The sequence below is a fragment of the Sycon ciliatum genome, chromosome 2, assembly GCF_964019385.1.
Source record: "Sycon ciliatum chromosome 2, ocSycCili1.1, whole genome shotgun sequence".
In the NCBI taxonomy this organism is placed as follows: Eukaryota; Metazoa; Porifera; class Calcarea; order Leucosolenida; family Sycettidae; genus Sycon; species Sycon ciliatum.
In genome coordinates, this window is record NC_088644.1 from 26,040,093 (window position 1) to 26,063,979 (window position 23,887).

Here is a 23,887-nt window from a genome sequence, read left to right on the forward strand (position 1 = left end):
ACCTGGTGAAGGGATATCCATCGCCAGAATAGTCCTTGCTTGGATTGGAAAGGAAGCTTCTTTCTTGATTGTCCTCATCCTTTTCTGACCTATGACCTGTAGTGCATGTTAACTAAACTGAAAACTTGCAGTTTCTTAGGGATGCTCAGGCATCTTTTCCGTAGTCCATGTCAATCAGTTCTTTCTGCCTGCTGGTTCCTTGGGTGTTCTACGATATGCTCCTGGCAATAGCTCTTCTGCGAGCAACTTCGACAAGAAAACTCTTGACAACGTTCATCCTGGTGTCCCCATGGAAGTCAAGATAGGTGTTCCTCCTCCACCTCCGTATTCGCTCATATTGTACCTAATATTATACTCATAATTATTACGATGACGTGTGTGTGTGTGTGTCTGTGTGTGTATGTGTTATTACGATGACGTGTGTGTGTATGTGTCTGTGTGGGTATGTGTGTTCAGGATGCAGCTCTAAATAAGAAAACACGCAATCTACAGGAGACGAGTGCAACAGATTTCGGCTTGGAATCCAGCCAGTGGTGAGTTCTATCTCGTCGTACTACAACATACATGCACGAGCTGTGCACATGACAACTCCTTCTTGCTCAGTGCCCTGCGTTGTCCTTCTTGCTCTGTGCCCTGCGTTGTCCTTCTTGCTCAGTGCTCTGTACAGTATTCAGCTCTTGATTAGGGTTTGAACACTGTTTTGTTTCTGCTGCTGTTGCCTGTTTTGTTTGCCGTGGTTGCAGTGCAGGTATCCCCAAGGCACGCCGAGAGTTGTCCTCATTGAATAAGGTATATTCATACTAGTGTGCTTCTTTGTGTGGAGCCCAGTTGGTGTTCTTGCTTGCATACAAGCAGTTGCATGGTATGCCGTACTGGTCCGAAACTGCGTGCAGGCTTGTTTGTTGGGTTGCTTGCGGCGTGTTAGTTGAATTTCCACCAGCTCTTTTTTTCGGGGGGGGGGGGGTCTCTCCTCGGAGAATTGGCACTTTTCAGGGCAACCTTCTTTTGCCAAGCATGAAGTAAGTATGTCACATTCTATTCTGTAGCTGACTTCTGCTGTTTCTGGTGTTGCATCGTTGCTTGTGTGGATGCTTTCTGGTGGCGTAGTATTCAACTCCTCTCGACAAAGCGTTCTGCTTGCGTCGAGTTATCCTCGCTCTGTCATCTCCTACTGCTGGTCAGGAAGGTGAGCGTTATGCGATATTTTTTTGCTCTTACAGGCGATTCATTTCATGAAGTACCATTTCTACGGAATGAAGGAGTTGATGCACTGTGCAACACGTTGTACTTTGTGTGTGCATGTATTGAAGGCTATTTGAATTTTGATCACTTCAGCTGTATGTTATAGGTGTTCACATTAAACCTTTGACTTATTTATAATAGCAGTAGGACAATGTAGATAGTTGGGTAGTTTACACTCAACACGACTGATCACACACAGCATGGGGCTGTGTTCCCAAAAACAAGCAAAACAATGGACAAAACAAATTGAATGCAAACAGATAATTGGGTGGTGGCCAACCTCCAATCACATTTCAGCAGAGAGCTCTGTTTGAGATAATACATGTAGTAACATGGCATTATTCTGTGTCTTCACAGCATTGTCCACGAGGGCTGTGGGTTTCAAATTACTCATGCATTATAATATGGTGTTGCAGCGTGATCTTCATCAGGACTCGATCATTTCATCCTTCCCCTTCCCCCTCCCCTCCCCCTGTTTTCTTTGTAGGTCGTCATTGGGTTTTTTCGATACTGTTTTTTTAAAACTTTTTGGTAGAACTGTGGAGCACACATGTTACTCAATGGACATGCAATTCATTCCAATCATGCTGTTGTCTGGTTTTGCTTTTGTTAGGAGTGACGGCCGATGACCTACTTCCACTTCTCATTCTTTTACTCATCCGTTCTGATATTGCGAACTGGTGAGTGCCAGAGTCTATGTCTTGTCTCTTGTCTTTGTCACAGCCCATTATGTAGCACAACTTGATTTAGCGCACAGGTCATCACAATTCTGTGAGACGTACAGTGCATGTGTGTTCTTTCATTGGCTTGCACCCTGTGTGCTTGAGCCTAAAGTGGCGGAAGTGTTGGTTGCGTGCCTTGAACACGATTAGGTAGTTTCTCTGCATACCGTCATCATGCTTGGCATTCAAGATGGCATATCAAACAATGGATAATGCAAAGCTCTGGTAGAGTTCAAGGGCTGGGTTGAAATGGATGGGCATATATGTGGAAATTCAAGCAGTCCTTGTCTTTGTGTTGCGTTCTTTGCCTGTGTGAGTGTGTATTTGCTGCTTGTGCTTTGCTGTACAGGAAGGGAAACATGTTGTACATCACACATTTTATGTCCTCTGCTGGCAGTGGAGAATTTGTGTAAGTACCATAGTGACGCGCGTATATGAGCATGTGCCTATACCCGGGCATAAGCGCACCCTCACAAATAAGCGCATGGGCTTATAAGTGAACCTAAATGCAGTACATCCCGTGACAAACAGACACCACAAAAACACCATATTCACATAGTTCAATGTGCATTGCGGTATTGCACTATGTGCATAATTATGCATGGTACCGGTACACTAGCAACTCAAGCGCATGCGCCCATGTGTGAGACAAAACGACCCGCAAAAATAGCAAATAATGCAAAAAACTCACTCATAAGCGCATGGGCCTTTATGTGCGTCATTACGGTAGTAGAATGGAACATTTGGTTAAAGTACATTTATATGTACTGTGGACTACGTACATAGTGTTAGTACTTATGTGATCTTAAAGTTCGTAATATCAAGAGTACATAACCCCCAAGAGTGTGCAACTCCAGCTATGGGGTCTGCGACGGCAGAACTTCACATCACGTGCCGAACCCGTACACATTGTTTGCACCTTGTGCATGATAGATGCAGGGTTGTACGCAACCCTGCTTTGGGTTCAACTCTCATGTGGTCACTGTGCACTGTTTGCCAGCGTAACCTTTTGAACTATGTCGCGTGATGTGAAGTTCTGCCGTCGCAGCACTGTATAGAGGCGGTGCAGGCAGTTGCACACTCTTGGGGGTTATGTACTCTTGGTAATATCCACTGCTCCCCAGTCGAATTGTCCGGGGTCATGTGTCCCCTACTGGCAAGTTCCCAATCCATCTATGTCCAGATCGTCCAGATCCGCTGCTACGACCCTTTGTATGTATGTGAGTGTCCCCTCTTCTGCTGCTGGTCTGTATGTATGTATGTGTGTGTGCGTGCGTGTGTTGTTTGAATTTGAATTCTTTATTCTCATGATGGCACCATCGCCAGTAAATGATTTGTTGTTGTTGTTGTTGTTGTTGTTGTTGTTGTTGTTGTTATTGTTGTTGTTGTTGTGCATAGATTTGTATTGTCATCGTTTGAAGCGGCCGTGGAGCATGTCATGAATGATCAAGTCAACAGTGACCAGCTGGTTAGTGCTGTTGTGTATCTCTGCCGTACATGCACTGCCGAGTATGTATGTATGTCTGTCTACCTGCCTGCCTGCCCATCTGTCTGTATCTTTCTCTGTGTGTAGGTGGGTGAGAAAAAAGAGACATACAGGTGGACACAGGCCTAGATGCTGTGTTTCAGAAAGTCGTATTAATCTATTCCTTGGTTGTGCACACATGAGTCACTTTCTTGGGTGTTTCTGTGTGCAATACCTGCAGGCAAAGTCGGCGCCCAATTCTAATTTTCTTCGTCAGCATTCCGACTCCAGTGCTGGACAGACGGCTATTGATGTATTTTTCGAGGTAGGACCATGTGTATTGCACCCACCAATCTGCTTTAGTTGTGTTTCCGTAGATCCAGTAGACACCCTGCCATATCACAGCTGGATCTGTAAGGCTGTGTTTACATGAGAAATTTCAACCCGGGTCGAGTTCAGCCCGGGTTGAAAGTCTGTACGATAGACAAAAGAGGTGAGCGTTTACATGAAGACAGTTGACCCGGGTCAAATACTGATATGCCGCCAAAAGTCCACTTCTTCAGTCCTGCATGGTCACGTGAATCCGTTCGCGCGAAATTTGCATGTGCAGTGCTGTTCAAACCTGGCGCGAGATACGCACAGAAGTACGTTTGTACGATTTTCTTGACCCGGGTTGAAATCAACCCGGGGCGAAATTTCAACCCGGGTCAAACGCAATGCGTCATGTAAACGCGCCATTCATTTTGTGCACATGGCGGGTTGAAATCTGACCCGGGTTGAAACGTCTCATGTAAACACAGCCTAGGTTGGTATTGATACTCCACTGCAACACCGCGCCAAGCCACACACGTGCTTGTATCCAATCAGTGGCTATGCTGTGTACACTCACCGCTTGTGAGCAAAGACAGTGTAGGGTGTATGTTGTGACCTCTTGACATACAGTCAACTCCACAGAGCCATCTCTTTAGAGTGCAGTGGTCAATGATCATGTTGCTTTGTTCACAGCCCTGCTGATGTAACGTTTACCTTTTTTCCGTTTTTGTTTTGTGTTGCCACTGTTGTGCGCCGTAGTACGTACGTCAAAACGATCTAGAGACAGTGACACGACGCCTGACTGCCAAGTTGGAAGTCAGCAACACCATATTGGAACAGATGTGTCACCCGCTGTGCTCATGTGCCGACTGTGACAAGCTACTGTCAGGGTAAGGTTGCTGCCGCCGCTGCTGTTGTTTGTGTTCCTCTGTGTGTGACCCCTGATCACTGTGCGGAGTTTTGTACTTGCCATCATGAGTGCTAAGGAAATTGGTCTCTTCAACATGTGGGCTTGTGCTGTTCCTGCCATTGAAATTGAGTTTACTAGCTCACGCCACTGTCCAGAATACATGGTATCCCCGATGAACAGTGCAAGCTCAAAAGGCGAGCCAACCGTGTTCCTAGCTAACTACATATCTCCATGCTCACACAAGCTCTTTCTCATGTCATGATTTGCGTACGGTTCAACAACATGTTTGTGTGATGGTGCTTTATGCTTGCAGTGTGAGTGGCACTCCAGCAGCCGGTGATCCTATGGAAGTGGCAGCCAACTCTCGTGATGACCTAGGACGCACCGCCCTGCACGTTGCAGCTGAGAATGGTTAGTTGAGCTGCACTGTATGCAGTATAGCTGTGTCAGAAACTGTAGACCATCACTTCATGCCGTCTGTTGTGTTCCCAAAGTTCTACCAAGGAATGTGAAGAGAACAGTGGTATCGATTAGCTCTCCAGTGATACTATGAGAAAGGGGGCGAATGTTCTCACACTTGCTGACAATGTTGTTGCTGTTGCTGTTGCTGTTGGTGGCCTTGTGTACTGGCTGGACCCTGCAGGTCATGGACAGATGGTAGAGCTTCTGCTAGATTGTGGAGCCGTTGCCAGCAGTACTGACTACCACTCCAGTACAGCACTGCACTTGGCATGTCGACGTGGACATCTGTCAGTGGTGGTAGGTTGCTAATTGCCTGGGCCCTGTTAAGCCACATGATTTTCAACAGTGGGAAGCATCTACGCTGCTCCATTTTAGCTTGAGTGTACAAGCAAGTGTGCTTGCATGCATATGTGTGTGTGCGTGCATGCATATGTGTGTGTGCGTGCACACACGTGTGCTTTTGATTTCCCATTTTTCTTCTCTTTTTTCTACATTTCTCAACATTCACCACACCACATACTCTGGCATGTGCTGGCTGTTGTTAACCATCCAGGAGAATGAAATACAAGATAGGAGAATGAGAAAGAGAAGAAAATCAAAAGAATCTTAAAAAGTATGGACTCACTGATCAGAAAAGCCCCTTCACACAGCTGTGTTGTGGAAGAGCGGGCTTAAATAAGTGGCAGTCAACTCATCAGCCGTGCAAGCTGTGAATGGTGTTATCCCATGTCCAACTACCGTATTTCCCCGTAAGTAAGTTCTCCCCAATGACTTAGTACCCCCCTATAAAAATACTTCGAAGTACACTTTCCACTGCCGAGGTTATCACCCCGAAAGACAGTTCCCCCCGAAAGATAGTAAGTTCGTACCCGTCCTACATGTACAGACACCGTACAGTACATACATCATATGCACGGACACTAGAGTTGCGCAGGCTTCTCACTGCGTGTCATTTACCCCCGATAAAAAAGTACTCCCCGAAAGATAGTACCACCCCCGAACGTTAGTACTCATGTGGCTGCTAAGTTCGAAAGTTAGTACGTACTAACTTACGGGGAAATACGGTAACGTGTGTTGTTCACTATCAGCACTTCCGCGATGAGCATGTGCAAGTGTAAGTGTGGTTGTGTGTGTCAAATCCTATCCCTAAGCAACCAGGGGTGCGTTGGACTGCTTGTTGCTAGCACAAGTTTGAGCTGATCGGCCAGGTACTATTGCTGAACCTCAGTCATGTACCTATCCATCTCTGTCTGTCTCTGTCTGTCTCTCTCTCTCTCTCTCTCTCTCTCTCTCTCTCTCTCTCTCTCTCTCTCTCTCTCTCTCTCTCTCTCTCTCTCTCTCTCTGTCTATGTCTCTCTCTCTCTCTCTCTCTCTCTCTCTCTCTCTCTCTCTCTCTCTCTCTCTCTCTCTCTCTCTCTCTCTTTTTCTTTCTCAGAGTGTGTTGCTAGGCCGACTTGATGACATCAATGCCCAGGACAATGACGGGAACACCCTGCTTCATCTTGCTTCAGCAAATGGCCACGAGGAGGTTAGATCAATGATCAGCATATGTAAACTGACGCCAATCCTGTTAGTAACTTGCTATTGTCCAAAGCAGCGCGAATGAGTTAATAATCTTGGTGGTCGAGTTAAGAAAAGGGTTGAGTGAAAGTTTGCAGTTTGACATGCGCAAAACTTGAAAGTCGTCACCTCAGGCGCGAATCGCCTTTTGTTTGGGTGTGTGTGTGTGTGTGCGTGTGTGTGTGTGTGTGTGTGTGTGTGTGTGTGTGTGTGCGTGTGTGTGTGTGTGTGCGTGTGTTTCCTTCTTCATCAAAGGTGGCTCGTGCTCTATTTACATTGAGAGTCGATGTTGACTGCAACGTCTCTAATGAGCGTGGAGATACACCACTGCATCTTGCTGCACGGTGGGGGTATGGTAAGTGACAAAGTGCCCAACAGTTATAAGTTTATATTTATATGTAATCTGTGTGTGTGGGGGGTGCAATGCTGCTGTGTGGTGTAGGCTCACCAATGCGATTGTCACATGAGGATACAGTGACACATACATACAGTCATACACGCGTGCACATGCACACACACACCTGTCCTGTCTTGTAGAGTCACTACCACTAGGGTCACATGGGCCCCGGAGGGGCAGCAGAGAGAGAGAGAAGGAGCTTGCCACCTGATGGCGCTCCAGATGCGAGACTAGTCGGAACCAGTGAGAGCAGATACAAATATGCGGAAACTTGTCCCGTTCTCTAGCCTTTGGGTGGTGGCAGTGCACATACACACACACACACACACACACACACACACACACACACACACACACACACACACACACACACACACACACACACACACACACACACACACACACACACACACACACACACACACACACACACACACACACACACACACACACACACACACACACACACACACACACACACACACACACCTTGGACCTTGGACCTTGGACGCCCATCGCGTAGCGATGATGGCTCAGACGCGGCAGTGGGGGGCGTGCCTCCTCAGGTCCCCAATGCGGCCAAAGGGACGGCCACATGCGCAACGGAACTCTTTCGGTCCGGGTGGAGGAGGCTGCTGACGACACAACCGCTTCCAGGTTGGGCGATCCTGGGCTTGATGGAACCATTCTCCCTCTCCGATCTGTGCCGCAGCTAGATCAGTGACAACAACGTCACGCCATCGCTTCTTCGGACCGTGGCGGGGGCGAGTGGCATATAACTCGCCAAATACCATCTGCTGCGGAGTGCGGCGTTCCTCCATACGGGCAATGTGCCCCAGCCAGCGCAGACGATGCTGTCGGAGCAAATCGGAGATGTCAAGAGACATGCCAAATCGCCTGCCCAATTCTGCCGATGTGAGCCTGTCCTCCCACTGCTGGATCCGCGATACACCGAGGATAGACCGAATACAGGAGCGATGGAAGACGGTCAGCCGATGGACGTGGGTAGCCTTCACAGCCCATGTCTCTGCACCGTAGAACAGAGTGCTCAGGACAAAAGCGCGATATACCGTGCACTTAATGTCGATGGATAAACCCCGGCACCGGAAAATCGGGGTCAGGAGGCAACCAAACACACGAGATGCCTTGGCCAAGCGGGAGGTGATCTCCACGTCCAGTGACCCATCGCAACTCACCACACTACCGAGGTAAGTAAAGCCGGAGACCATCTCCACAACTCCACCATCATCGAGGACGACATCAGGTTGTAGGTCCCCCGGGCCGACTGCTATGGCCTTTGTCTTGGCGATGCTGACAGTGAGACCCCACTGAGAGGCACAGGCGATGAACTCGTTTGCCAGGGTCTCCAGATGTTCTCTTGTCTGACTTGATGTGGTGTATACAGCGGCATCATCAGCGAACTGGGACTCGGTAACTTGGTACGTGTTCAGTCGCGCCTTGGTTGTTCGATCCCCAACAAGCTTCCGGCCAGGGCGTGAGCGCAGGGACACGCCGGGAACAGAAGAGCGGGAACGCCAAGACGACATTACGGCAGCAAAATACAGATTGAATAGGGTGGGGGCAAGAGTACAGCCTTGGCGAAGACCATTGTTAACATATATGTCCTCCGTCAAGCGACCAGATATACGAACCCGAGCCCTCATGCCGACATGTAGGGACCGAATCAAGCTGAGAAGGGTAGGTGGAATACCGAGCTTCCCGAGGACAAGCCACAACGCCTCACGAGGTATGCTGTCATAAGCCTTCTTCAGGTCGACAAATATGACATACAGTGGCGTATCATGTTCGATGGCCTTCTCGATTAGCTGGCGCGCCACAAACACCATGTCGACGCACCCACGTCCCTTCCTAAAACCGCACTGTGACTCAGGCAGCACATCCTCGGACAGTTCCTGAAGGCGATCCTGGATAACCCGTGCAAACAGCTTACCGACTACATCCAACAGGCTGATGCCTCGCCAATTGTCACATGACCGTAGGTCGCCTTTCTTCGGTATGGGTACAATCTCAGCGTCGCGCCACTCAGAAACAACGGAGCCACCTGCCCAAATCTGGGAAATCAGAGAATGAATACGCCGGTGGAGAGCAAGACCGCCACCCAGCACCAATTCCGGCACAATACCTGACGAGCCACCAGCCGTGCCCCTACTCATCCTCCGCATCGCAGCCATCACCTCCTCAAATGTCGGGGCCATGTCAAGTTCATGACGCGGCTCAGCAGTAGGCATGTTATCAATGACATGCATACTAAACTGACTAGCAATGTTGAGCACTCTGTCGAAGTGTGCATGCCAACGCGTAACAAGACTTTCCGGGCTGTCAGTAAGGTGTCCGTCTCCATCATAAACCGCCGAGGGTGTGACCGTACGCCTGCCATCATCCACTCGCTGCAATTTTCGGATGCATTTCCACCTCACACAGCCATCCCTTTGAGCACGCTCAGCATCACCGACCACCTCACGGATCCATTGTTCCTTTGCACCACGCACCGCCCTCGCAACCGACCGCTGGGCTGATCTAAATCCGGAACGTGTCGTTTGATTGCCTGCCGACAACATTCGTTCATGGGCACGTCGCTTCGCCTCAATAAGTGGCTCCAATGCTGCCCTATTCTCCAGAAACCAGTCTGGTTGCCGCCGCCGACCATGGCCCAGTGTTCTCTCCGCTACGCTGGTGATGTCATCACGAAGGGAATTCCAGGTCTCTTCAACACTCTGGCCACCACCGACCGCGCCACCACAGGCTGCCTCCATTGACTCTCGGTACTGCAGTAACGTATCAGGCTCACGCAGGCGATGGGTGGCATACGACCTCCGCTTAGGGACAGTGGATCTACGTTGGACGAAGTCCAGGACAAGCTTGGCCCGAACCATGTAGTGGTCAGTCCAGCACAGTGCGCCGCGGACAACACCAACGTCCTTACAGTAGCAGCAATGAGCTGTACGCATGATGACATAATCAATGAGATGCACTTGGCGAGTGGCTGGATGAGTCCATGTTCCACGCTTACTTCGTCCCTTCTTGTACCATGTATTCATTACTGACAATTGATTAGCTGCACAGAATGACAACAGCTCCTCACCAGCCCGATTGCAATTTCCAAGGCCAAATTGGCCCAAGACACAACCCCACATCCGCTCATCCCCTGGCATGCCATCGATACGACTCACAGCGCTGTCTGCATAGTCAGTGCTGGACCCGACGCGCGCGTTCAAATCCCCAAGGAGCACAAGAACATCTCTGGATGGGATACTGTCCACAACTCGTTGCAAGTCATCGAAAAACTTGCGTCTTACGTTCGGTGGGGCTTTACTCGTTGGAGCATAAACATTGACGATAGAGACACAGAAATCTGCGTGTCGCTTACCTCCACCAGGGAGTTTATCACCTCGCTTGGCGACAAGAAGACGAGCAGTGACAATACGCGAACTGACGGCGCTCCACTGCTCCCCTCCGCTCTTCCACATCCCGGTCACGGCGGAATTCATCAAAATTCCAACTCCCTCGTTCCGGCGGCCGGGCTCACTCCCCAAAGGCAAAGGCCTCCCAGAGTGTAACAACGTACCGCTCCCAGCAGGCCAGACGTCGCTTCCAAACCATTTCGTCTCCTGAATACCAGCAACATCCACGCCGAACCTGCCGAGTTCCTCCACAAGAAAATCCAGTTTCCTGTCAACGGCGGTATCCGAGACATTTTTATTTTTACGGCATATTTTGGCATCACCAGCGTCCTCCACCAAGGACCGAACGTTCCATGTCGCAGTGACCAGTGTCCCCTTCGCCTTCGTCTTCCCCGTCCTCCTCGTTGTGACCATAATTCATTCAAATTCAAAAAACTACAAATTCCCCAAACCACTTCGTCTGACTAGTGCAATGCGTACAACAAACCTCCCGACAGCTCGCAAGGCTGTCAGGACGGGCCACAGCAGCCAAGGCCTGGTCTCCACCATACGGCACTTGGCTGCCAAGTGTGGCTAATCCATCATTGAGACAGAGCTCAAAAAGAGCAAACTGCCTCCTCCAACAACAAGTTGCAACACACACACACACACACACACACACACACACACACACACACACACACACACACACACACACACACACACACACACACACACACACACACACACACACACACACACACACACACACACACACACACACACACACACACACACACACACACACACACACACACACACACACACACACACACACACACACACACACACACACACACACACACACACACACACACACACACACACACACACACACACACACACACACACACACACACACACACACACACACACACACACACACACACACACACACACACACACACACACACACACACACACACACACACACACACACACACACACACACACACACACACACACACACACACACACACACACACACACACACACACACACACACACACACACACACACACACACACACACACACACACACACACACACACACACACACACACACACACACACACACACACACACACACACACACACACACACACTGTACTGTACTGTACTGTATTGACAGCTACCCTAACGGGTCACGCCACCCTCCACCCAAGCATGGGTATGATGAGGGGCAGTGGCAACAAAAACAAAAAAACAGCAAGCAGAGAGAGATAGCAGGAGAAAGACAGCGATAGTAGTACATCTGGTGTGCGACGTATAGAAAAGAGAGATGACAAGAGATACGCACAGAAAGGAAACAATAATTATTTGAACTTGTATTATTGCAGTTCCGAAATAATCAACCAGGTGATGGAGTGTGAGCACCCGAAGTCCCACCTGGACTCCACTGGAAGAACATTCCACGCAGGGATATCAGCGATAGGCCAAGCGTTGAAAAACAGCCATGAGGACACATCGTCTAGAAGTCCACCGCGCTCGAACTGAAATTGCAGGATCAAACAATTTCCCACTTGTCGTCAGGCAGCGTAACTCTTCTCCCTGTATCACCATCCATCTCCAGCAACCGTCTCCACTCACAGCTCACGCCTCTGCCACCACTGTACTCCGAGCTTCGCAGTTTGAAACCATTCGGGGGTCAGCTACACCACCGCGAATGGAGAGACGAGGACGACAACGGTCGTGACAGAAAAGACACTGCCCTGGCGACCGCGTCGCGGAACCCTCGCCCCAGCAAATTCAGAAACACGCCAGGGGCACACACACACACACATGCACACACACACGCACGCACGTCTACATGCACTTGCGCAACTGCTATGTTTTCAGGGAGATAATTAGGGCTGGCTTCTTAATCATTTCCCAAGCGGCACAGCAGTTGTCACTGGGTTTGTGTTGGGCTGATTGATATTTTCCGTCCATAACTGAAACCATGCATATCTGAGAATATTGTGATTTGTGAAGCAAGAAAGTGGCTGTATAATGTGGTAAACTAGTGGTGCAATTCCCTCTGCTACATGTATGTAGTGCCTGATACTACCAGTAGCTATTTTTAAAATGGGCTTTTGGAAGTGCTTCTGTAGACGGATATCTCGCTGCATTGCATTGTGCCGTTTGCTGCAGAATCCATTGTGAAGCTACTCGTCCATTACAAGGCTTCTCCTCGCACTACCAATCGGCACAAGGAGGCACCTAGCGACTGCACTCACAATCAGCGGGTGAGACACATTGGCATGGTTGCGGCCTAACATAACTACAGTTTTTTTTCTCGATGAAATCTGACCCAAAGGGGTATATTTGGCGCCCTCAACTTGCATATCCCGTGACGCCCTGGAAGTGGTACGAATCCGGCTGAATGTACATATGTACAAGTACAGTGGCGCAATCGGAACTGGTCCAGGGCATTAGTTTTGCACTTTGGGTTGAATTTCAGTGAGTGCAACTGTAGCTAGTCTAGTTGTTTTGCCTTGCTGAACGCCATGACCAGGTTGGGGCCACGCTGAGCCATCATGCATGAGCTCCTACTAGTGAAGACCAACCCCCAGTGGAAACTCATTCTGGGTAGTGCCTTTCTTGATTTTGGCCGGCGTTGCAACTCCTTCACTGCTGAGCGGAATTTATCTGAACCAAGCAGCTGAGTCAAATCTGTAGTTTATAGACAAGGTTGGCAGACCCGGTCGGGGAAATTGGGTCCTGACCAAAAGTAATCCGTTAATGAGTGCAGGGTGTGAACAGAATGCATGATTCAGATTCTGCTTCTACTTTTTCAAACATGTTATCGCGGAGAACCCCACAGCACTTTGATAGCTTGCCCTACCTGACCAATTATTGAAAAGTCCTTCCGCTGGGTCTGATAGGTACGTAGCACAAAGAAATGAGGCCGGACGCACATGCATATTTGTTTGAGAGCATTGCCCTCGGTTTCTCTTCCTCCGCTGGCAGTTGTGTGTATGTACATGTGAGATGACACGGCCAGCTGGCTTCCCTGCGGTGTAGATTTCCTTTCTTGTGTGTGTGTGTGTGTGTGTCCCTTGTGTTTGAAGGGGACGGTTGCACTTTTTGTAGCTCCGATTTATCTGAGTTTTTTCCGTCGTTCTTCTTACTAGTCTTAGGCCACGGGGTGGCTCTGGGTTCACCAGAGTCGCCCCTGGCGTGTTCCTAAATTTCCTGGGGCGAGGGTTCCGCGGCGCGGTCGCCAGGGCAGTTTCTTTTCTGTCACGACCGTTGTCGTCCTCGCCTCTCCATTCGCGGTGGTGTAGCTGACCCCCGAATGGTTCCAAACTGCGAAGCTCAGAGAGTACTGTCAGGAAGGCGGAGGAGAGGAAGGCTGCGAACATTGGCCTTTGGATCTTGGAACGTCCGCACTCTGGTCAACAATGACGGACCGGTCGAGACGGCAAAGAGACGAGTGAATTTTGAAAATTTGAATTTTGTGCCCGTCGTGGAGGACAGAAAGATCGACTTGGTTATCCGTGAGCTGTCCAGGTTTGACGTGGAAGTGGCTGGCCTGCAGGAAACCAAATGGTTTGGGAGAGACTCTTTCAACATCGGCGATTCGATTGTACTCGCCTCTGGTCGCCCCGTACCTGACGAAAATTTTCGTCGTGGCGAGGGTGTTGCGCTGGTTCTGCGTCGGAGGGCCAAGCAGGCATTTGAACGTGCAGGCTGCCAGTGGAGGCCCGTCTCGTCGCGCATCGTGACGGCCAGGTTGAGATTTGAGCACGGGTGGATGTCAGTGATTTCATGTTACGCTCCTACGTTTCGATCCCCCCATGCTGACAAGGAAGAGTTCTTTGCTCAGTTCCAGTCTGCTCTCAGCGATGTCAACTCTGCTGATGACGTCATCGTCCTGGGGGATTTCAACGCTCGTGTTGGTTTTGGCCCACAGCAACTAGAGATGTGGCAGGGAGTGCATGGATCACATGGTGTTGGTGATGTGAACGATGCTGGTCATCGACTACTCACATTCTTGGCGTGTCAACAGCTCACAGTATGTAACACACTGTTTCCCAAGAAACGCATTCACATGTACACCTGGCAACACCCTGGATCACAAAAGTGGCATTGTATAGATTATGTGTTCGTACGCCAACAACACCGTAAACGTTGCATGGACTGTCAAGTGATGCGCACTGCAGAGTGTAGCACAGACCACCGTCTTGTCCGCATGAAATACCGGCTACCTGACGTTGTGCAGCAACGGTACCATCATGATGCACGTTCCAGGCCGCGGAAGTTTGCTGTTCACCAATTCAATCGGAAGCCATTCATGAGTGAAGAGGAGGCTGAGCGTGTGGCTACTGTACGTGCTGAGTACTGTGCTAGTCTTGAATCTCGTTTAGCCACGTATGACCGCGCCTCGTCTGTGGACTGTAAGTGGAGTACCGTGAAGTCGGCTGTTGTTGACGCGGCGGAGCAGGTGGTTGGTCGGGACAAGCGGCGGATGCCAGATTGGTTCCGTGACAATGCCCTTGTATTGGAGCCTCTACTGGAGTCTCGTAATACCCTGTATAGCCAATGGCTGAGAAGCGGCAGGGACTCTGATCACCGGGCATTCAAAGAAGCGCGTGGCCGGGCTCGTACTGGTATCCGGAAGGCAAAAACAACTTGGTTGATGGACAAAGCGGCGGTGGTGCACCGTGGACGTTTCAGTGGCAAAGCTGTCTGGTCTGCCATTCGCGACATGCAACGCTGCTTTGGGGGCTTGCAACCCCTGTCTGTCCAATCCATCCGCAATGCCGATGGAGTTCTTTGCGAATCTGTTCAGGAGCAGCAGGGCACATGGCATGGGCATTTCTCGGGTGTCTTGAATGTCTGCAGTGTGTACGATCCGCATGTCTTCCAACTTATCCCTCAGCGTGAGGTCGAGGACTCCCTCTCACTGCCACCATCGGAGGATGAGCTGACTCAGGCAATTAGACACCTACAGAATGGCAAAGCTGGTGGTATGTCACAGATTGTGCCGGAGCTGCCGGAGCTGCTGAAGGTTGGTGTGCCTGTCCTCCATCCACTCCTCCTGGACCTACTCCAATCTGTCTGGTCGGGGGGTTGCGTGCCCCAGGACTGGCGCGATGCACTGCTGGTACCGATTCCAAAGAAGGGCGACCTCTCTCGTTGCGATAATTGGCGAGGGATCGCATTGCTGGAGGTTGTCGGCAAGTTGGCTGCTCGGATCATGCAAAACCGATTGCAAGGTATTGCTGAGGCGGAACTGCCTGAATCCCAATGCGGGTTTCGGCGGCACCGTGGTTGTGCGGACGCCATCTTCTCTGTCCGTCAACTTGTCGAGAAGTCGTACGAACATCGATCGAAGCTCTTCTGCGTATTTGTGGATCTCCGCAAAGCATACGACTCTGTCCCTCGCGAAGCTCTTTGGCAGGCATTGCTGCGGCTGGGTGTGCCGCCCCCGACTGTGGCCATCATCAAATCATTCCATACAGACATGTCAGCTTGCGTTCGCGTTGCCGGTGGTTGCACGGATCCGATATCTGTCAAGAATGGGCTGCGCCAAGGGTGCGTTATGGCACCTGTACTGTTTAACTTGTACTTCGGCTTAGTTATTGAGCGTTGGCGATCCCTTCTCGTTGAGCGTGGAATAGAGTCTGGTGTGGACTTCAGCTTCACAATTGATGGCCAGCTGTTCCCTCGTGTCACTAGGCGTCGTCCCCACTCCGAGTCCGGCCATGCTGATGACTTCGAGTTTGCGGATGATGCTGTACTGCTCGCTACAACTCGCAACGCAGCCGATCAATCCCTGTGTGCCTTTTGTGAGGTCGCATCCAGCTTGGGTCTCACAGTGAGCATGACCAAGACCAAGCTTCTCGTTGCAGGTTTCGGAGTTTGCCCTGCTGATTGCTCTGATTTGGTCATTGGCAGTGATAGGGTTGAAGCAGTCACCTCATTCCCCTATCTTGGTTCCACCATCACTCCAGACTCGCGGTCGCAAGCGGACATTCGGAGCCGTCTAGCAAAGGGTGCAGGGGCCTTTGGTGGTCTTCGGCGCATCCTACATGACCGGAGCCTGAACCTCCCTACCAGGCGCCACCTGTATGTCGTTTGCGTACTGTCAACGGTTCTGTATGGTTCAGAATGCTGGACGCCGTTGAAGGCAGATTTAGATAGAATGGACCGGTTTCACCATGCCAACATTCGCTCCATCCTTGGCGTATCGCGAGGCCGACAGTGGGAACAGCGCATCTCTTCACAAGAACTGCGAGCACAGTGGGGTGATCCCACACCATTGTCACGCATGGTGCAGCAGAGACGGTTGGAGTGGCTTGGGCACCTGGCTCGTCTTGATGACACCAGAGTACCGAAGCAGTTGCTGTTTGCCTGTCTCCCTCAGTCTCGGCCATTCTGTGGACCTCGTCGTCGCTGGAAGGACACCATTCACACGGACCTATCCGTGGCTGGAGTGCGTAACTGGTTTGAGTTGGCAAGCGATCGTGGAGAGTGGCGTGGAGTGGTGACAGCAGCAGGTGAGGACAAGGAACCCGCCCCGAAGAGCATCGAGTGCCCAACCTGCAACCGTCTGTTCCGCCGTAGTTCCGACATGGTCCGTCACAAGTGTTCAGCAATCCGTCAGCTCCCGGTATCGGAGCAGCCTGGATCAGTACAGTGTCCAACATGCAACCGATGGCTACGTAGCAGAGGAGGCTTTGCGGTGCATAAGTGTCGGCTAGGCGATGTCGACCAGCCGCCGGCCCCTGCCCCTGCTCCTCTTGTTGTTCCTGGTGTAACTTGCACCAACTGTCAGCGTTCATTTAAATCGGCTGCGGGTCTCAAGCGTCACCGTTGTGGAACCTGTCCAAAGCGCCCTACTGTGGCTGAACGCCAACAATTCAAGTTTCACTGCCAAGTTTGCCACAACCGACGGTTCCGGAGGCGGCAAGATCTGGAACGCCACTTGGAGCATTGCCTTCCTCCCCTCTAACCTCTCTGACAGTACACTCAAACGTCTCTTATCCGGACGCCTCAGATACGGGCACGTCTCTCTACCGGGCACCTTCAGCTTGAGTTCCTATGTCTGAAATGCTTGGAATTTGCAGTGTTTGAACTTTTTTCGTATGCGCAAGTGCTTTTTTTGTCACTGCCAACCTGTGAAATCCACACATTTTATCAATGGATTCTTTCTGTAACCTGAACATGTGCAAGAGGTGCCAAATAAACTTCTTCAAAAAAGATATGATACATGGTAGATGAATTGTCCTGAGATACGGGCGAATCTGAGATACGGGCAGTGCCCGGTCCCAAGGTGCCCGGATAAGAGACGTTCGAGTGTACCTCCCTTTGGGGAGCGGCGTGGCCATTTCTGGCAGCTGTCAATAGTAGTAGTGTGTGTGTGTGTGTGTGTGTGTGTGTGTGTGTGTGTGTGTGTGTGTGTGGGTGGGTGTGGGTGCGTGCGTGCGTGCGTGCGTGTGTGTAGAAAGGGTTGGTGGGTGGGTAGGCGGGTGGTGCTGAAACTAGAATGAGATGTATGAGTTTCTCTCCGCAAGTGCTTTTTGCATTCGTTGTACATTGCACTTTGCTGGAACATGGTCTGTTGCATGTTGTCATGTTCTCTATGGCTATGCTGTCATAGATCATTGCACTTCTACAAGCCGAAATACAGCGACTCGAGAATGAGGAGTCATTTACTCATGTAAAGGTAAGCGTTGTTGGTGGTAGTGGTGGTCTTTGTTGCCAGTGCTGCTGCTGCTGTTGCTGTTCTTGTCCTTGTTGCTCTCTTTTTTCTTAAATATTATCTCTATGCTCATGTTGTCGCTGTTGTTTTTGTCGTCGTCAACGTCGGTGTTGTCATCCTCACTGTTTTTCCTGTCATTTCCTTCACCTGTGTGTGCATGTGTGGACAAAATACTTCTGTGTTTGCATGCGTGCATGCGTGTATGAGCGCTTGCGTATGTGTATACAGGCGTGCGTGTATGTGTGTGTGTGTGTGTGTGTGTGTGTGTGTGTGTGTGTGTGTGTGTGTGTGTGTGTGTGTGTGTGTGTGTGTGTGTGTGTGTGTGTGTGTGTGTGTGTGTGTGTGTGTGTGTGTGTGTGTGTGTGTGTGTGTGTGTGTGTGTGAGTATGTGTGTGTGTGTGTGTGTGTGTGTGTGTGTGTGTGTGTGTATGCGCGCGCACGTTCTGTGTAACAATTACTGTACAGTGTGCAGTGTCTGAGCATGTCTATATTTTCTCACTAAATTGGCCCTTTGGTGACTTTTTGCCTATTTTGTTTGCAGGAATCGGAAGCAGTGACTGTGGGTGAATCCAGCTCCAATGCCAGTATAACAACTCCAGGAGAGGACCGAACACATCCTGTGGCTGATAGCGGCCAAGCCAGCTCCGGAAGTAACACGCCCGAGAGGGGATTTTCCCCTGCACAATCTCGCCGCAAAGTGTCCTCCCCCAAGTCGCGCAAGTCGTCGGTGAGTGCATCTGAGTAGGACCCGTGTGCGTGACTACTACCTAGCTCGGTAACACCTTTTGCAGCCTTGCTTTACTTGTGTGGGTGTGTGCATACATTTGTGTATGTGGTGCTAGAGCAAAGGAATGAGTGGAATGCCTGTTCATGGCGAGAACATGTACTTCTGACCTGATACTATTTGCTAATGTAATAATTGTGTGATCTGCAGAATGTTGCCATTCGAAATACTTCCTCTGATGGGTTGACACGAAAGAAGTCGCGCGGCTCATCCTCTGCTCCCAAGCAGGTAGCATCCTCCCCTGTGGAGACAGACAGCGGTCCACTAACCGGTACGGTGGCACAGCTTCAGAAGGAGGTAAGCCTCATCATCCGCGTGTGCCGTAAAAGCCTGTTATAAAGCAGTGTTTATGTTGTGTTTTAAAACTGTTGATTATGCCAGCAGTGCAATCAGATCATTATTCTGTCTGTAACTTGTTCACTGTTACCTGGCCAATGTAGTAACCTGATTGGCAACACTGCTGATCAAGTAGCTTTGTGCAAATTTAGTTGAAAATACGCTGGGTTCATTCTTCCTCTCTCACTTCCATGGCCACATGCCCACACTGGCACCACATGCACTATTGAATGTTCGCCCTATCCTTTGTCCTCTATCAGACCCCTTTTGGCCGAGTAAGCGAGAGCGGTGCAGTTTAGAGATTGCCGGCATGCGGATTCGGTTCCTCTCTATCCTGTTCATCTCCTAGGTCTGTCTATTCTTCTCTATGCACAGATTGATCACTTGCTGAAGCTATGTGCGGATGGCGACGTTCCCATGGTATGTGCATAGGCATCTCTTGTGCAACAGCCTGGTGTTTGGGAGGTGGTGTTCACTGCGAGAATATTTCTCGTGCAGGTGATAATCTGCAATGGAAAATCTCTGGCATAGTTACTTCTGAATTTAGCTTTGTGTGAATCTGAAGATTCGAAGCTTCATGAATAAATGGATACCTTGAACAAGTTGGTTATTGACCGGACACATATGCACTGACCTGGTGAAACCCAGCCCTAACTCAGACTGGGTGTATGACTATGTATTTTTTTAAGTAAGTGTGCTGCCGTTTGGTCCGCTGCCGTACAGGTGCGCTACAAACTAGGATTTGACGAGGAGGATGCAACCAAGAGTGCTGTTGTGTACGAAGAAAGCGATCTTTGCCATCCTCTCTGCGACTGTCCATCATGTCAAAACATCAGAACTGTAAGTCCTAAGCTTGTGTGTGGTTGGGGGGGGGGGGGGGGGGGGGTTGCTGTGAAGAAAAAAAACAATACAGTGCCAATTAATAAAGTGCCATTGATACAAATCCTGGAAGCCGGTGAGAAGTTTTCCCTGAATGGTTTGTGCCCTTTTCCATTTGACCTGCCTGGTCACCTACGTCTTTGAAACCGCCAGAGTTCTTCCGGCCTCCTGGATTATCTCGGAGTAACGGGAGGGAGTTCACAATAGCAGGAGTGGTAGCAACTGTGAAAGCACCAACAATACGCCTTCAAAGTATTCGTTTATTTCAAGGATTCCCCAATTGCTAAAGCCTAGAGAAAAACACAATGGAACGAGTTATGAAGCAACTATCCACGTCTGTAACAAGGTAATAAGCAGTCAGAAAGTGCGATAACTGGGCACAAAACTGACAGGCTACTGAGACATTCAACGACCTGAGGCCTAGCTCTAACACATCTCCGGTCCGCAAACCAACAGCCTTCCAACTTGGAAGGTTCAAGATTAGGTAGGACTGAAGAGGGGAAGGTGAGCACAGCGAAAATGTGCACAAGCCAAGTCCCACGGCAACAAAGAATGCCGTATGTTACAGGACGATGACGAGACCAGTTAGTAACATGACAATGCGGTCTGTCTACAACTCGAAGCAGCAAAGCAACACACCACCCAACTTGGGCGGGTCAGCAATATCAGAGAGAAAGAAAGGGGAAGCTTTACGAAAACGAATTGTACAAAACCGGATGCGAATATCTAACAGTACTCCGCATGCATGACACTATTGTGGATAGTTACTTCATAACTCGTTCCAGTGTGTTTTCCCTCTATTTTGCATTTGCGCTAGTTTCATCATTTTTTTCCGTAAAGTTATTTCCTTCTACTGTACATGCATACAGTTGCGTGTAGAGACTATTCCAGTGTTAAACACTTGTCACTCTGTGTATTTAATGTTGCTGCCGTGGTGCTTGCAGAGGGGTGCGGCCATAGCACGCTTGAGCACGGAGAGTTGCAACACGGAAGGCATGACGTCGCTGCACGTGGCCTCGCTGCACGGTCGCCGTCACGTGGTGCAGCTGCTGCTGCGGCACGGCGCCATGGTCAACTGCAAGAACAATGCCAAGCAGACACCGCTACACCTGGCATGCCAGTATAACCATCAAGACGTGAGTTTGGACAAAAGACCATACACATACAAACAATAAGAGGACGGAAAAGTGTTTTAACTCTGAGTTTCACGCACTAAGCGATCATCAGAAAACAGATGTTTGAACTAGCTCTGCCTCTCGGTATTGAGCACTCTCTTGAACAGCCTGGAACCTCTCTGTTTCACATACCCATACATGTATACATGTATGGTATATGCACGCTGTCATCGTCTTTACATGTACATGTATCTACATGCAATGGTTTTTCTGTATTCTTGCCTTCGCTATTCCAAAACAAGTTCCTGGCACTCCCATTAGCTTACTGGAAATGAATATTGACTTCACCTTGTTCATGGTTTGCCTGTATGTTCTGAAAATGCTCTGTGTGTGTACGTGTGTGTGTGTGTGTGTGTGTGTACGTGTGTGTGTGTGTGTGTGTGTGTGTGTGTGTGTGTGTGTGTGTGTGTGCGTGTGTGTGTTGGTGTGTGTGTGTGTGTGTGTGTGTGTGTGCGTGTGTGTGTGTATGTGTGTGTGTGTGTGTGTGTGTACGTGTGTGCGTGTGTGTGTGTGTGTGTGTGTGTGTGCGTGTGTGTGTACGTGTGTGTGTGTACGTGTGTGTGTACGTGTGTGTGTACGTGTGTGTGCGTGTGTGTGTGTGTGTGCGTACGTGCGTGCGTGCGTGTGTGTACGTGTGTGTGTGTGTGTGTGTGTGTGTGTGTGTGTGTGTGTGTGTGTGTGTGCATGCAGATTGTGATGCTACTGGTGGATTACAATGCCAAGGTCAGTCCACCGGACGTGAATGGCAGAACGCCACTGCACAACTGCTGTGCCAACGGGCACGATGCGTCCGCGGCCATCCTGTTGTTTGTAAGTTTGAATGCATGTACATTGTATACTGAAATAGTTGAATGTCTTTATCTCAGACACCCTGGGGACCAGGGTCCTGTATCCGGAGTGTCTTGTCATTGGATTGGTAGCAGTGAGAACTGTACTACCGTAAAAGTCCGTAAATAAGTACGTATTTACTTTCGAATTTAGTGACCACACCCGTACTAACTTTCGGGCGGGTACTGACTTTCGGGCACGAACAAACTTTCGAACCTGACTTGTGTGTAGTGCAGAAGTATTTTTCATGTCGACGTACATGCTACATGCTGCATGTGCGCATCGTACCGGTACTTATTTCGGGCAGTATGTTTATCGGGCTTGACTTGACTTCAACAGACAGAGCCAAAAGAATGAAGGGGTATTTCTTTCGGGCAGGTACTTATTTACGGACTTTTACGGTATTGCGTTGTCCTGAGTATTGAGATGTCATTTTAGGAGAAATGTCCCCACCAGGAGGTCCTGCTGTGTATGCTTGCATTGGGACTATGCCCCCCCCCCCCATATTTGTATTTTGTATTTATTCAACATTTCCTTGCTTGTCAAACGACTGCCAATAACAAATGAATGCGAAATGAAGGGTGATAGCCAACCACGGCAACTATCCGAAACAGTACAAAAATGTAAAAGGTATGAAGGTGTCGAGAGTCGAAAATAACCCGAAGTTAAGAAGTACAGATGAGAGTGAGTAGAGGAAGGAAGTAGTAGGGGTATGCTGCTTATGTCTTTGGACCTGCAACAGTTTGCTGTTGCATGCTTATATGTACAGATGCGTGCACATCAGGGAGTCGTAGCATCTGGGGATAAATATACCATTCGTACTCTGTGTAAACCGTATCCCTCATATTCCCTCATGCTAACGCACTCCTCATACTCCTGGTATAATCCATACACACGCCGGCCAATGAAATTCGACCTCATGAATAATGTAACGCCACACTCGAGTGTACAGAATAGAGCCGTGCTGCAACCGGCGCTATTTCATTCATGAGGTCGAACTGCACTGCCCAGTACATGTACTTTAGTTATACTGGTATACTGAGACATACACAGCATGTGCATGACACGCAACGTTACAACAATAACTTCACCACTCACTGGACAATTTACATGTGTGTGTGTGTCTGTCTGTCTGTTTGTCTGTCTTGGGGTGTACGTATGCTGTGTTTTGTGCATAGCATGGTGGCGATGTCAATGCACCAGATCGCCGTGGGAACTCCCCTCTCCACCAGGCAGCAAAGTAAGCTCATCCATTGATACAGTGCTGTGTGCTAGATCATTTACTGCAAAGCGAGTCTCTTTTCTTCTTTTTTTGCAGTTGGGGCTATGTTTAGGGACTTTATGGAAAACACCCAAACTTCAGCCTTACCAAATGAGAATTTGTATTCCTCAGATTAGCTTTCTGTACTCTTTGTGTATGCTTGAGACTCAGGTGCTAGAATATGTCTTTTGTTCCTTTTCTTTTTTTACTATGTTCACATACCCAGCTCGAAAAGAATAATGAAAGACAATGGTACGGAGACTAGGACAAACGTGACAACTAATGAGCAGGCGCTGCACCGAGACACAGCAGTGATGGTGGGGCATTGATGGCTCTTCCGACCTGGGGTCTCGACATCACTGCCAAAACACGCACCAAAAAAACAAAAAAGATAGAGCGG

General features: G+C 49.6%; 1 protein-coding gene across 1 annotated transcript in view; it reads left to right on the forward strand.

The window, feature by feature from the left end:
* The window catches only part of LOC135809391 (ankyrin repeat domain-containing protein 27-like), a 39,124-nt gene that overhangs the window by 7,027 nt on the left and 8,210 nt on the right, over positions 1 to 23,887 (forward strand). The window contains exons 10-30 of the mRNA XM_065322731.1: positions 457 to 533; positions 744 to 789; positions 1,108 to 1,186; positions 1,856 to 1,922; positions 2,314 to 2,373; positions 3,363 to 3,432; positions 3,671 to 3,754; positions 4,501 to 4,631; positions 4,965 to 5,062; positions 5,295 to 5,410; positions 6,549 to 6,641; positions 6,929 to 7,028; positions 12,665 to 12,759; positions 18,123 to 18,188; positions 18,766 to 18,951; positions 19,159 to 19,305; positions 19,720 to 19,764; positions 20,068 to 20,184; positions 21,168 to 21,359; positions 22,089 to 22,208; positions 23,405 to 23,466. Of these exons, the coding sequence (XP_065178803.1) occupies positions 457 to 533; positions 744 to 789; positions 1,108 to 1,186; positions 1,856 to 1,922; positions 2,314 to 2,373; positions 3,363 to 3,432; positions 3,671 to 3,754; positions 4,501 to 4,631; positions 4,965 to 5,062; positions 5,295 to 5,410; positions 6,549 to 6,641; positions 6,929 to 7,028; positions 12,665 to 12,759; positions 18,123 to 18,188; positions 18,766 to 18,951; positions 19,159 to 19,305; positions 19,720 to 19,764; positions 20,068 to 20,184; positions 21,168 to 21,359; positions 22,089 to 22,208; positions 23,405 to 23,466 (2,051 nt within the window). The remainder of the gene's footprint in view (positions 1 to 456; positions 534 to 743; positions 790 to 1,107; positions 1,187 to 1,855; positions 1,923 to 2,313; positions 2,374 to 3,362; positions 3,433 to 3,670; positions 3,755 to 4,500; positions 4,632 to 4,964; positions 5,063 to 5,294; positions 5,411 to 6,548; positions 6,642 to 6,928; positions 7,029 to 12,664; positions 12,760 to 18,122; positions 18,189 to 18,765; positions 18,952 to 19,158; positions 19,306 to 19,719; positions 19,765 to 20,067; positions 20,185 to 21,167; positions 21,360 to 22,088; positions 22,209 to 23,404; positions 23,467 to 23,887) is intronic.